This window comes from Rattus rattus, chromosome 1, assembly GCF_011064425.1.
Source record: "Rattus rattus isolate New Zealand chromosome 1, Rrattus_CSIRO_v1, whole genome shotgun sequence".
NCBI lineage: Eukaryota > Metazoa > Chordata > Mammalia > Rodentia > Muridae > Rattus > Rattus rattus.
This window is the reverse complement of record NC_046154.1, coordinates 12,325,432-12,339,446: the sequence shown is the minus strand read 5'-3', so window position 1 is coordinate 12,339,446 and position 14,015 is coordinate 12,325,432. Positions and strand designations below refer to the sequence as shown.

The following is a 14,015-nucleotide window of genomic DNA, read 5'->3' as shown; positions in this document are numbered from 1 at the left end:
CCCCAGTGACCAACCCTACAGGCAGGGGAAGATCCTGAGGTTCCTGGAATTGGATTCCCTGCTACTCACTGGGAAAGCAGAATAAATCTGACTCAAACGGTAAAGGTGCGTGACCATGTAGCCTAGAGTCATTCTAAATCCCACAGCCACATCTGCCCTCCGTCCCAGGGCACCTCCTTCTCAATCACACTCCAGTATCTGGGAGGGAGAGACCTGAGTGCATCGCTCTGTGTTTGCTCAAGCTCACTTTCTCTCTTGACCTGTGAAAGCAGCTCTCTAATTCATGGGCATCCTAGTTATCGGTCCTTCTAGAGGCTCTTCCTCCTCAGAGGAAGCTTCAATCTGGGCTGCCTTACTCCAGTTGTTAATAACTGGTGTTGAGTCTTGCTGGGCAGACGGCAGAGGGCAGGGCTGGTTCCAGTGTGCTGCTGAAGGCTGCCTTCCCTGCCGCTACTGACACGCTGATCCGTCAGCTCTCTCCCATGGCGCGTTCAGCCTCGGGAATTTAAGTACCGTGATATCCAATCCACACATCTCTGCCTCGTTCGTAAGGATATATTGTCAAATGCCTAGCCAAAACGTAAACGCACTCCATCTATTACATGTTCCTAATCCATCAGCACGGTGACCTTGCAGAAGAAAAATGTGAGTGGGGTAAGGAAGGGGGAGAAGGTTAATGGGGTCTGGCTAGCTGGCTCTCAATGATCCCTGACACCGTCCCTAATGGCCCCTATCCTAGGTGACCAATGCTGTGATATAACACCATGACCAAAGCAACTTCGTGAGGAAAGGACTTTCACATTCTCATTGTTGTTCATTGGAAAACAGCAGGAACTCACACAGGGCAGGAACCTGGAGGCAGGAGCTGATGCAGAGGCCATGGAGGGGTGCTGCTTACTGGCTTGCTTCCTCTGACTTGCTCAGCCTGCTTTCTTATAGAACCCAGGGATGGAAGCACCCACAATGGGCTGGGCCCTTCCACATCAGTCACTAACTTTAAAAACTGTCCAATGGGCTTGCCGACAGCCCAGTCCTATGAAGGCATTTTCTCAACTGAGGCTTCCCTTCCAGTGAGTCACGCTTATGTCAAATTGTCACAAAACCATCAACCCTGGTCAAACAGTTCCCAAATTCGTCACTGGTAATGAGGCGACCCTCTACCATACAGCACTATCCTAAAGTCCTGGAATGAGTTTTTGTTTTGGAGACAAGGTTTCACTGTGTATCTCTGGCTGGCCTCACACTCCCAGAGACTCGCCAGCCTGACTCCCAAGTGCGGTAAATTAAAACTGTGCCCCACCACGCCTGGTACTTCCTGCATTTCCAGGAAGAGAAGCAGTGGAGAGAGAGGAAGCACGAAGCCACGGACATGTGTTTTCTCTTATTTTAATTAATAAATTTACAGGAAACCTTCATTGAATCAGGAGACATAATACAAATTATGGTGGTCTGTATACAAAATGTGGCATCAAATATGGCCTCTGGGGATCGTATATAAAAATAGGCATTTAAAATCTGCACCAGAGCTCGGTGTAGCAGCTGACACAGTTCTCATGAGGGTAGCCACATATCAGGCCTGGCATATGGACAGTGAGAGTCATTGGTCTTCCAGGCTCTGGGTGACAAATGGTCAGCCCCAAGCAGGGGTCATAGGCAGGACACTGCAAAGCCCCAGATGCCACAAACCCGGCGTGCTGGGGAGAACAGGAAAGAATATTCCTCTCCTAGGTTTCTGGACCCTGATTCGAGCTCAGGGACCCCGGCTCTCTGGTAGACAAACCACCCTGACTACAGAGGAACTCTGGGCAATGTTTAAACGTTTCCCCAAGGAAGTGACCCAGTGCTACGTCAAGGTGGTTTCCTGCAGGCTGAGAGCCTGAAGCACCCTCCAGGACAGCTGGTCAGAGGGAAGCACACTGGAGATGGTGTGATCATCTCCATGCAAGATGCTGTTACACTCAGAAGGGTGTGACAGGAGAGACTGAGACACCTCTGGTCCTCGCTGAAGCCACCCACTGTCTGAACAAGGCAACCAAGCACAGAGAGATGAAGAACCATGTTCTTAGTTCTTTCACTGGCATGGCCTCTCATTCTGGCTGAGTGGGGCCAGGACTGTCATCCACTGGCTTGTACACTCAGGAGGCCCCTGCCTTGCCCATCCTGTGGCTCTGTGGATGTGGGCAAGTGTCCCTGACTCGTGTTACTGTTGCCCACTGTCTGGACACTGGGGACAAATGGAGGCACAGAGATGCTGGGCAGGAGGAATACCAGGTAGGAGACCAGCCCTGTGGGCTTTAAATGCCCATCCCACGACTGCTTCAGGTCCCCAAAATTACTGCCACCCTAGTGGAGTCCGCAGAGGGAAGCAGTTCCCTCACCATCCCATGCCATGTGTTACCGAGAGGGGAGTGCTTTTCTCACCGCCCCAGGCTTAGCTGTCTTGCTGCAGGGTGATCTGACACTTTCCTCCGCAGTGGTGAGGACTGAAAGGAGACGTGAAGGACAGAAACGTATGAACCACCAACTACACAAAAGCCAGGAGCACATGCTGTTCATGAGGGCCCTTCTCTAGCAGGCAGCACATTCAGGGGACAGGTGTTCTGTGTAAATGGGACCTGGCACCAATTACTACAATTTCCTACGTGCCAAGGTAACAGGGCAGTACCATGCCTAGTCACTACGGCTCTCTTGGGACACAGTTCCTTCACAAATTGTTAGGGCATTCTGTCTAGAACAAGAGGGGAAATGGACCTTCCATCCTAAAGTGGCCTGACAGCACCCTCTAGTGGAGACTATAAATAACACAGGGACAGTGCGTCCAATTCCTCTTCAGACACTAGAGTGGTTTCAGGGTTCCCCGTGACCTGGGACACAAATCACAAGCAGATTATCTCTAGAAAGATCATCCCCACACACAAGGGCAAGAGTTCAGAGTTTGTGCCTGCACCCACCCTGGCCACTGGCACCCCTTCTCAGTCTCTGGCTTCTGTACCTCCTGAGGAGGGGCTGGGCTGTGGTGGGAGCTGCTGGTCTCCTCAGAGTCTGGGCAGGCTGCCTGCTGGTGCCAGGATGATGCCAAAGACATAGAAAAGCCCCAGCAGGAGGTTGAGTTTGGCCGTCCTCTGGGGCAGCTTGTTGAAGGCCTGGCTGCGGAACTGCCTCTCCAGGGAGAAGGCCATGGGGCTGGTGAGGAGGGGCAGCGCCAGGCTGATGCTGCAGTGCGTGGCCAGGATGGTGAAGATCAGGTAGGGCAGGAAGAGCAGCGTGTTGTAGAGGACGTAGGAGAGGGTGGGCCCGATGAGGATGGCCAGCGTGACGATGCCAGCCTCTCGGTCAGACTCCATGTCCCTGGTGTTGTTGGAATGGAGAATGGCCTCTGTGCTGAGGGCCAGAGGGATGGCGTAGACCAGAGGGAAGAGGGCCAAGGACCCGACCTGGACAGCATAGGCAAACATCACGGCCAGCGGGCCGAAAGTGATGAGGATGACGAGGTCTCCCAGTGCCACGTACTTGAATCCAATTCCTGCGGCCAGAAAAGCCAGAGAGGCGGAGTGAATCAAGGGTGGACACTGAGGGGCTGTCCAAGAGAACGCCATGTCTGATGAGAGGCTACAAGGGTGAGCAATCACTGGAGCACCCCCAAACGACCCAATAGACTCAGATTTCTGAGTCCAACTGCCAGGTGCCCAACAAGTCTGCCTTTTAGGATTTGTCCCAAAAAAGTTCCTGCCACAAAGTGCCCAGAGCTCCAGGGACACAGAGGTGACAGAAGCTAAGAACACAAAGGGTTTTATGGTCCAGTGCACTGATTTCTTCTGCCCTTCTCCAGCCCTGCAAGGCAAAATGTACGGCTTGCCTCCTCCCCGCCCCACCCCTGCCCCTGAGTCTTTTTTTCTGGTTTGAAAGACCCCATTAAGACACCATAGCATTTCACAGCCTCTAACTTCTATGGAAAGAAACTGTCACCCATGTAAGGAGGAAAACAGGGAAGGTTATCATGCAGTGTGCCCTCTGCGGTTCTCATCAATCAAACCACGTCATCCCTAGTGACACTCTGCTCCAAAGCCTGCCTACTCCCTCCCTCCAGCCCCAGTATCATACCACACCCTATTGTGGTCCAACAGGGCCATTTTACTCTGGAATACTGCCACACCCTCCTTATGGCTTTTGATCTTGTAAGAACCTCTCATTATTCCAGCATCTTCAAAACTCTGGGTTTGTCCTTTCTCCCAACACACACTCAAACTGTCAACGACCTTGTGTCTTTGGAATCAAAATCCCAGCATCTGGCTTGTCACAGCTGGCTCCCCAGTACCTGGTGCTGGGGCTGCAGTGAACACAGCCACAGTAACAAACACTTCTAACTCAAGAATTCTTCCCACTATGACTGTGTCATGGTGGGAGCTGGCCAAAGAGATGACCCTGTGAAGTCTCTAAATCTAATGATGTTATAATGCATGGCCGCAGGATAGCTGATCACTTTTTAACCAGTCTGAAATGACAGGTGACAGTGGTCTGCAGGGGATCTAAAACCATGGGAACCAAGGACCAAGGTCTGGCCAACCTCACCTTCCCAGAAGCAGTGTGGGCCTGCTGGCAATGACTGAGAGCCCTGGTTTTTTGTTTGAATGCAGCATCTCTACGAGTACCACAGGCATTGAGCCCTCAGTTCCCTGGCACCAGGAAGCACCCAGAACCAGGGAACACACATGCCCTGCACACTGCAGGTATTCAGGAAGCCTCCTCCCAGGCCCGGCTAGCATGATGCTCCTCTATTCCAGTCTACTTACCAACCTACACACCATAGCAGGGCTCTGGATGGGACAGAACTGACCTCTAGCTGGGTGCTGCAAAGATCCAGCCCTCAGCTCAGCAGCCAAAAGGTGACATGGAGCCTCAGCCATGAGCATGCTCACCGACTTCCTTTTTCTTCTCTTTACTGCACACTGGCCAAAGCCTAAGCTTCCCCCAGTACTGCAGACTCTCTCGGTCCTTGTCTGAGCCCTCACGTTCCACCACATGGCTATCTTCCTACCATGACCTTCCTTTTCCTCTTTCTTCTCTTCTCCTTTCTTTCTTTCTCTTCTCCATCCCTCTCCTCCCAGCAGCTAGATTTACAGTTTGCTTCTCTCTCTGACTCTAATGAGCTTCAAAACACAGCACAACACAACAGAAACCTGTCCTGATCGCAAGTGGGTCCTCCACTAAAGCCAAGCACAAGCCTACTCGAGGAATGAGAAAGGTCTGATAGCGTTGGGTTTATCTGATGCAGTAACATGGCTGAGCCTTTGAAAGAGCACTCTCAGTGTGGGAGACATGGCCCAAGACAGACCAGAAGTACCTCCTGACTTAGAGATGGGACCCGCATGGCAGTCTCTCTTTGAGTGTTCCTACCCCTTACAACACCATGTTCTGAAGGAGATAACAGTGAAATACTGGGCCCCTTTTCACACATCAGCTAGAATCTGTTAAGACCTACATCAAAAAGTTGGCAAGGGCCAAGTGGTAGTGCATGCCTGTAATCCTAGCACTTGAAAGACAGAAGCAGGAGGATCACCGGTTTCTGGCCAGCCTGGCCACACACACATAGGCTAACTCGTGGAAAAGGTGGCAAACCTGCAGACCACTGCGAGTCTCATGTGGCTTGGGGTGTGAGCAGTGCAGGTACTGCTGAAAGGGGCTGGCAGCTCTTTGTAGGATTAAACGTCACCCAGCTCACCCAGCGGAGGCCACAACAGTTCCATTCCCAGGCATTTACTCAGGAGAAATGAACACAAATACTCGTAAAAAAAAAAAAACCCTTGAACCTGAATGTTCAGTCACAATAGAAAAAACACAGATACAACCCAAAGGTCCCTGAACAGGTGAGAAGAACAAAAGTGTGGCGTGTCCCTCAACAGACGCTGTTCAACAATAAAAATCAGCTCCTGACGTGCGCGATAACACGATGAGTTCCACAGATGTCACACCGAGCAGAAGAAGGCAGACGCAAGGACTCACAAGAGGCCAGGAGTGGTGACTACACCCTTAATCCCAGCCCCTTAGAGACAGAGACAAGAGGATCGCTGAGAGTTGAAGACCAGCCTGGTCTACACGGTGAATTCCAGGCTAGCCAGGGCCATGAAGAGAGACCCTGTCTCCAAAAGCAAGCAAGCAGAGTCCATGCTGCAATAAACAAAGTCGTAAGTAGTCATAGCAACAGTTCCCTCCATACGGTGCTCTAGACCACACAGAACCGGCCCCGTGAGCATTTACCTTACACAGCTGAGGATAGAGTGGGCTCTGGGGGATGATGGAAATGCAAGGACGACACAGCTGTTTACATCTGTCAAGGTCCACCAAGTCAAACATACTCTACTGCACATCAATTACATACCAGCAAAAGCCAATGTTGAAAGAAAATCTATGGGGCTGGAGAGATGTCTCCGTGGTTAAGATCACTGGTTGTTCTTCCAGAGGACCAGGTTCGATTCCCAGCACCCACAGGGCAGCTTACAATGCCTATAACTCTATTTCTCTACTTCCTGGGGAACCAATGCTCTTCTGACTCTGGGACCCTGCATGTACCTAGTGCACATACATACATGCAGGCAAAACACATGTGCACAGAGTAAAAATAGGTATTAAAAAAGGAGAGATAAACTGGGTGGTGGTAGTGGTGTACACCTTTAATCCTAGCACTTGGACGGTAGAGGCAGGCAGATCTCTGTAAGTTCAAGGCTTGTCTAGTCTACAGAGCAAGTTCCAGGACAGCAAGGACTGGTTCAAAAAACCAAAGAGAGAAAGAAGAGAGAGAGAGAGACAGACAGAAAGACAGACAGAGAGAAGCCAGATAATGCTCAATAAATGTCAGTCCTAATTGCTCACCGCACACTGTATGAGTAGGTTAACTTACGTGTGTGAGATGTGTTATGTTCATGTATGCAGTTGTGTTCACTCATGCATGTGCTTCTGTCTTTCTCTTTGACACTCCACCTTTATCATTTTGCTTTGTTTTGTGAGATGGGTTGGTGTCCCTTGTAAGCCCAGGCTGGAATTATAGACGTGGAACATCACCGGCTAACTGTGATTTAAAATAAGATAGAAAGCACAGCCTCCTAGGGAAGGTGAGGGGGAAGGTGAGGGGGAAGGTGAGGGAGAAGGTGAGGGAGGGTCACGTAAGCAACACGGAGATGGGGAAGCACATTCCAAAGGAGAGACTGGCACCCATCAAGTGTGTGCCTTCATACCCCAGGTCCAAGAGAAGATGAAGACAGGTCAGAACCGGCCGGGAGGGCTCTACTCTGAATGAGGTGGAGCCACGTTAGAGAGTTAGACAGGGCTGTCAGCCGCCTCCCACTAAGGGGTAACTGTGGCCGACGGTCAGACAGTAGCCCGAAAGGGATGAGGGCAGATGCACAGAAACCATCAGGGGTTTCTGCAGTTCTGTGGGAGAGGATCATGGTGGAGGCAGGACACAGGAACAGTGGTCGGATCTCAAATGGACTTTTAACAGAAATACAACGTTCTGATGTGCTAGGTCCCAGGTGAGAAGAGACTGGTCAGGCATAGTGGTGCGATCCGTGAGTTCAAGACCGTCCTGGCCTGCAAAGCACGTTGTAGGACAGCTGTGGCTGCACAAGAAACCCTGTCTCAAAAACAACCCCTGAAAAGCTAGTAAGGATACTCATGGCTTTGTGCCTGAAGAACTAGAAGGATGGAATTATGAGTGGGCTAGAGATGCAGCTCAGTGGTGGAGTGCCTGCCTAGCATAGGAGGGCCTGTGCACTCACGCACGAGTGCACACGAGCACACACACACACACACACACACACACACACACACACACGCTGCCTAGTATAATATGTGAGGGGACTTGTATATACACACACATGCACAGCCTAGCATGTGAGGGGACCTGTGTACACACACACACACACACACACACACACACACACACACACACACACACACACACACACGAAAAGAAAAATAATGCCACTGAGTAAAATGAGAAAATCTGCAGGTAATGGGGGTGTCTTTGGAGAGACAACCAGGAATTTGACTTCAGAAGTGACTTCTAGGAGTGACAGAGCTGGATGAGCAGGGGTGTGGCTCACAGGTAAGGCACACACACTTGCCATGCTGGACCCGAGTAAAGAGAGCACTGGGAGCTGTCCAGTCCCCAGCTTCTATCACACTTGGCAGTTGCCAGCTTAACAAGTAACACCGGCTATAATCACCAAAGACCAAGCCAAGGAAGGAAACCAAAGGACTGAGCCAAGGGGAGGACTGAGCTGTGGAGGCTGAGGGTGAGGGAAGAAGCTGACAGCTGGGAAAGGGCGAGCAGACTGTCCTGTCTGTAACCTCTGCTGTCCCTCCACCGGGGCCTCATTCTCCCCAGACCACACCAGACCACAGACCTTTGCACTTGCTGGCCCTTTACTCAGGCCACTTCTGTTTCCTTCAAGGTTTGGTTAAAATGTCACTTCAACAAGGTCATGGGTCAGAGAACAATCCCAGAAGGCTCATGTGTTGAAGACTTAGTTCCTGGGCTGGTGGAATATTTTGTTTTTAACATTATTTTGATTTATGTGCATGCATCTGTGTGAGTGGATGGACACACACGCAGGCGCTTATGGAGAGCAGAAGAGGATGAGGGGGCTTGTGGACCTGAAGATTTATTTACAGGAGGCCACAAGTGGCCTGACGTGGTGGTGCTGGGAATTAAACTTGAGTCCTCCAGAAAAGCAACAAGTACTCTAACTGCTAAGCCATCTCCCCAGACCAGTGGTAGAATTTTAAAACTTTATTCATTTTTTAAAATTTTTGCCGAGAGGGTGGTTCAAGGCAAAGTTTGTGTAGTTTTGGCTATCCTAGAACTAGCTCTGTAGACCAGGCTGGCCTTGAACTCCTACCTCTGAAGTGCTGGAACTGAAGGCATGTGCCACCACACTAGACAGTGGAGGGATTCTTAAGAGTAGGGGGTTCCAGTCACGGGATGTGTACGTGGAGGAGACACTGGGACCTGGATCTAGCCTACTCCTCTTCCTCTATTCGCTCCCAGACAAAAGATAACTAGACTTCCTCAGCATGGATCCCAGCCATGAATACCAAGTCATAGGCCAACGAACCGTAAACTGGCAGCCTCTAGGCTCTAGCCTCTCCTCCCAATAAGCTGATTACTTCAGGTGTTTGACACAGCAATGGGAAGTTGAGGAACACAGAAGGCTCTCCTTCGACAGCCCTTACACTTTCTACCACAGCGGCCTACAGGTTTCCTTTAACTTTTTTTTTTTTTTCCTTGAGGCAGAACCTCACTATGTAGCTAAGGCTATCCTCAAGTGTGTGTGTGTTTGTGTGACTTACATGAAACTTTCCGCTTCATTCTCCCATGTAGGTATTACAGATCTGCCTGCCTCTGCCTCAGACATTTTTTGTTATTGGCCTTTTTTTTTTTTTTGAGACTGGGTTTCTCTGTGTAGCCCTATCTATCCTGGAACTCACTCACTGTGTAGACCAGGTTAGCCTCAAACTCAAGATCTGTCTGCCTTTGTCTCTTAAGTGCTGGGGTTAAAGGCACACTCTGCCACGGCCTAGCTGCCTCAACTTTTTGAATTGCCCTAACTTTACACCTGGCTGCGGGCAACTACTGTCTTTTATTTTCCTCCCACTCCCTCAGTCTCCTTTATATGGGCCTCATCTTCCCTCCTCTTAGGCTGGAGGTCCTGTGCTCTTTACCAACACTCTCTCTAACCATCTCACCAACCCTATTTTATCTATAAGCCAATGATTTCCAAATATCTGTCTGTTTAGCCCAGGTCTCCTCCATATCCCAGGCTGCTTTATCCAACTACCCTCTCCCATCTCCACTTGGAGCACCAGCAGACATTAGGATGTCCAGAGTCGATCTGACTTCCCTCCAAAAGTCTTGCCTTTCTCCTCTGTGTGGCAGGACAACATCAACTCTGCCCTTCCAGTGGCTTAGACCAAACCTGACGAGTCAAGCTTAATTCTGTGGTCTCTACCTAAGATCCAGTCCACTGGCCAACGCTGTCTACCTCCAAAGTCCATTTGGAACCTGGCTCACCTTCCTGTGGCCACCACCTCGACGCAAGCCACTGAACATCTTGCCTGGACTGCTCACGGCCTCTGACTTGGGCCTTTGTTTCCCACCCTTGTCCGCCATGCTCATCTGTTAATCCCAGTACCAAAACCAGGGAGATTCTTTCAAACCATGACTCCATCCTGCTGTTCACTGCCTTGCAATGGCTCCTGTGCCTCAGGGTGAAGACGTGCATGAGCCCAAAGGGCCTATACAGCCTGCAAGCCTGCCTACCCCTACCCAGACACGTCTTCCTCTCTTCTTCTACACCCCTGGACTGCTTCCCCCGTGCACACAGTGCATTTCTTCCTATTACGCAGGCGCTTTGGCCCCTGCGGCTCCCTTTACCTAGAGTTCTACTCCCAGGCATCCCTTGACCAATTCCACCATCTCGCACTGCCGTCAAGCCAATCAAACGACTTAAAGCAGTCACCCTTCTCTGCCCTGCGCCACGGCACTTACCACCTCTTACACCCGGTTACGCACTGCATCACACTTCAGTTAGTGAAGGACCAGACACACAATGGTCCCAAAAGACTGAAAGGGAAGATGGCAGAAAGACAGACTAAATGACGATGTTAGTAACTTACATAGTTGTCATACTATGCCTTCTTATTACGCATTGCCGTTTTTATTTTGAGTGGGTGCGTAAGAGTTTTGAGGACAGCTTTCAGAAGTTGGTTCTCTCCTTCTACCCTATGAATCCTGAAGATCAAACTCAGGTCACCAGGCTCTGTGGTGGGGGCCATTATCTTATTTTGCCAACCCACGCTATGGGTTTTTGGGGTTTTTTTTTTTTTTTTTTTTTTTGGTTGTTCTAAAAACTGTATTGATGTGTGTGTGCACGTGTGTGCTGATGCCCGCCGAGGCTCCAAGAGGGTATTGGATCTCATGAAGCTAAAGTTAAATATGTTTGTCAGCATGGGTCCTGGGAACTGAACCTGGGTCCTCTAAAAGAGCGATAATACAAATACACACACACACACACACACACACACACACACACACACAGAGTTTTTTAGGTACAGTTGCCTTTGAGTTCCCACCTTTGGGGAAATCACAGGGGTCAGCATATTGGACTGCAACGGATAAGCCTCAGCCTTTGAACTCCTTTGAGATCATGCCATCTCCCTTGCCAGGTAAGTATCAAGGTTTATTTATTTCTGTATTTTACGTATATGAATGCTCTGTTTGCAATGTATCCTGACATGCCAGAAGAGGGCATCAGATCCCATTTTAGACAGTCGTGAGACACCATGTGTTTGCTAGGAAACTCAAGGCCTCTAAAAGAGCAGTCAGTGCTCTTAACTGTTCGGCCAACTGTAGGGGTATTTCCAGCTCCCTACAGTAAGAGATCTTAAAGGCTAAGCTGTGTCTTCAGTGGGTGAGTGATGTTCACTACCAAACCAGAATCTTCACAAATTAAGGTTTCAAAGTACCCACAATACAGACAGTTTTGATCACCAGTCAAGTGGCCTAACTTAGTAAGGCGTCTTTGACACTTCTACAATTCCTACGGAAAGTGGCAGTTTCCAGTTCAGGCAACTGGGGACCTCGGAGCAGGAAACAGGCCGATTCTTACCTCCTGTGTAGAGAAAGGAGCCAGACAGGCCTCCAAAGTAGATGAGAGCCAAGTGCTCCAGTTTCAGGGTGGACAGGTAGTAGAGGTAAGCAGCACACACACAGCCCAAGGTGTAAAGGAAGACTCCAAATCGAACAACATCCTGGGGCTCCAAAATTCTGTCCACCAGAGTCCTGTCATCACTCTTTTTGTGGTCAATGCCCTTGGAAAAGTCATAGTAAGTGTTGACCAAATTGCCAGCCCCGTGCACAGCCAGGACGGCCACTGCACAACCCAACAACAGCCTGGGATCCAGGACACCCTGGGATCTGTAGGCCAAGGCACTGCCCAGGGCCACAGGAGTGAGTGAGGCACTGAAGCTCCAGGGCCTCAGGGCCAACACATAGGAGGCGCACTTCTGTCTCCAGGATCGTTCTGGAAGCCTGTCCTCCTCAGGCCAGTCGTTCCTCTGCTGGTCTGTGTCCCCGACCTTGGTCGTCTCTCCTGCCTGGATATTAATCTTCTCCCCCGGGGCCTGTACCGCAGCCATGGAAGCTACACGTGGCTAAACTCAATTCTAAAAGTGAGCCACTCACGGGAACCGCCCCAAGACGAAGATAGGCGGGACAGACTGGCCTGACCTTTGGTTCCGCCCCGGGGCAGGGTTTGGGGGGCGGTAAAAACTGGAGACAGCAGCGAGGAGGCCATGCACCGTCACGGGGTCAGCGGCGCTGCCCGCTCACCTGTCACCTGAGCGAGGCCTGTCTGGGGTCCCTTTCCGTGTGCCACAACTCAATAGCCCGCCTCGGCCCGCAACTTCCAGCGGGCCATCGGCGCCGCCATCTTGTGCGTCGGCCTCAGGAGGCCGGGCGGGAAACACAGGCCTGGGTGGGCAGGGCCGGGTGAAGGCCGGCGAGGGGCGTGATCAGAGAGGGGCGTGGTCAAAGGTCAGAGCGCGGGTTCTAAGAGCAAGCAAGTCACTGGAAAAAACTACTGTTTTAGCACTCCAAGAATTTCAGGGCGTGTCGCTTTGCGTTATAGTGGGCCGGTTCACTTACTAAAATAAGAAATAAGACTCATTGTGAGGGAGAGATTATCCCCAATAAATCCTACGTTGGTCATAGTGTGCACATGCTGGGCTGGTGGTTCACCTCTGTGGTCCTACAAACTAACTTGGGAGATGACGACAGGAAGAGAATTCAAGGACAATCCCTTAATCCCTTATTAGATAGTGAGTTTGAGGTCAACCCAAGCTTCATGAGATTGTCTTTTTCTCAAGTTTCTCAAGGCAAGGTTTTTCTGTGTAGCCCTGGCTGTCCTGGTGTCCCTCTGTACACCAGGCTGGCCTTGAACCCAGAGAGAGCCTTCCTCTTGTCTCCCGAGAGCTAGGAGTAAAGGTGTATGCCACTACCACCCTGCAAAAAGGAAATGGTGAAGAGGAAAGGGAAGAGGAATGGGAAGGAAATGGAGACGAGAGGAGAGGAGAGACGGGAAAGAAGAAAAAAGAAGGGTTCATAAACGACGGAGCTTGGAAAATGAAGTATGGTTACTATGTGATGGAATGTGCATGGATAGCTGTAAAGGAGAAAAAGGAAGTTTTCTGTGTACTGAGATGTAAAGACCTACAAGATTTTTTTGTTTTGTTTTTGGAGACAGGGCCAGGGCTGATGGCTCAGTGGCTAAGGGCACTGGGGTGCCCTTCCAAAGGAGCAGGGTTCAAGTCCTAACCCCCCCCCCCAAGAGCTCACAACTCTTTGTATCTCCATTCCCAGGGAATCTGGCCCCTTCTTCTGGCCTCTAAAGGCACCAGGCCTGCATACATGTAAGATCACAGTAGATATACATGCAGGCAAGCCACCCATTGACATAAAATCCAGTAATAAAAAGACAGGGTACTTAGCCCAGGCTGTCTGGAAACTGGCAGTGTAGCCCATAATGACCTTGAAAGTCCGACCCAACCTTGAACTTCTTCCTGATTGCTGGTATTGCAAGCATCCACCCACACACGCGGTATTGTGTGTGGTGCTGGGGATTCCGCATGCTAGGCAGATAATCTACCATCTCAACCCTACGCCTTGCAGGCTGTTGTGAAGTACCAGACACGGGAACTGAACCTGGGGCCTGTGAAAGAACAGCAAGTACTCCACAGGTGAGCTTCCTCTCCACTACTTACTTTAAATTTTACATTTTAATGTTACTTTGCTTCTTTAAACATTTCTTTGTTGGGGGTGTGGTGCACAAATGCTAAGTCGGAGGACCAGTCACAGGGCTGGGTTCTCCCCTTCCACCACCGCGGCTCTGGGCTTTGAACTCAGGTCTTCAGGTGTGATGGCAGGTGCCTTTATCCCTGAGCCCCCTTGCTGGCCCTCT

General features: G+C 50.6%; 1 protein-coding gene and 1 pseudogene across 1 annotated transcript; both read right to left on the bottom strand.

Moving 5' to 3' along the window:
• Positions 1 to 1,370: 1,370 nt before the first annotated feature.
• Ubiad1 (UbiA prenyltransferase domain containing 1) lies at positions 1,371 to 12,519 on the bottom strand. The gene is made up of 2 exons (XM_032894690.1): positions 11,667 to 12,519; positions 1,371 to 3,523 (listed from the first exon to the last, which is right to left on the bottom strand). The coding sequence occupies exons 1-2, from the start codon at positions 12,193 to 12,195 to the stop codon at positions 3,036 to 3,038; spliced, it is 1,017 nt and encodes a 338-aa protein (XP_032750581.1). The 5' UTR covers positions 12,196 to 12,519; the 3' UTR covers positions 1,371 to 3,035.
• On the bottom strand, positions 11,112 to 11,231 carry LOC116890623 (annotated as a pseudogene).
• Positions 12,520 to 14,015: the final 1,496 nt, after the last annotated feature.

Bases quoted from the DNA above. Each gene is read 5' to 3' on its own strand.
- Ubiad1 (XM_032894690.1), bottom strand. From the start codon at position 12,195: ATGGCTGCGGTACAGGCCCCGGGGGAGAAGATTAATATCCAGGCAGGA. The intron at 3,524-11,666 runs GTAAGAATCGGC...TTCTGGCCGCAG, and splicing joins CTCCTTTCTCTACACAGGAG to GAATTGGATTCAAGTACGTG.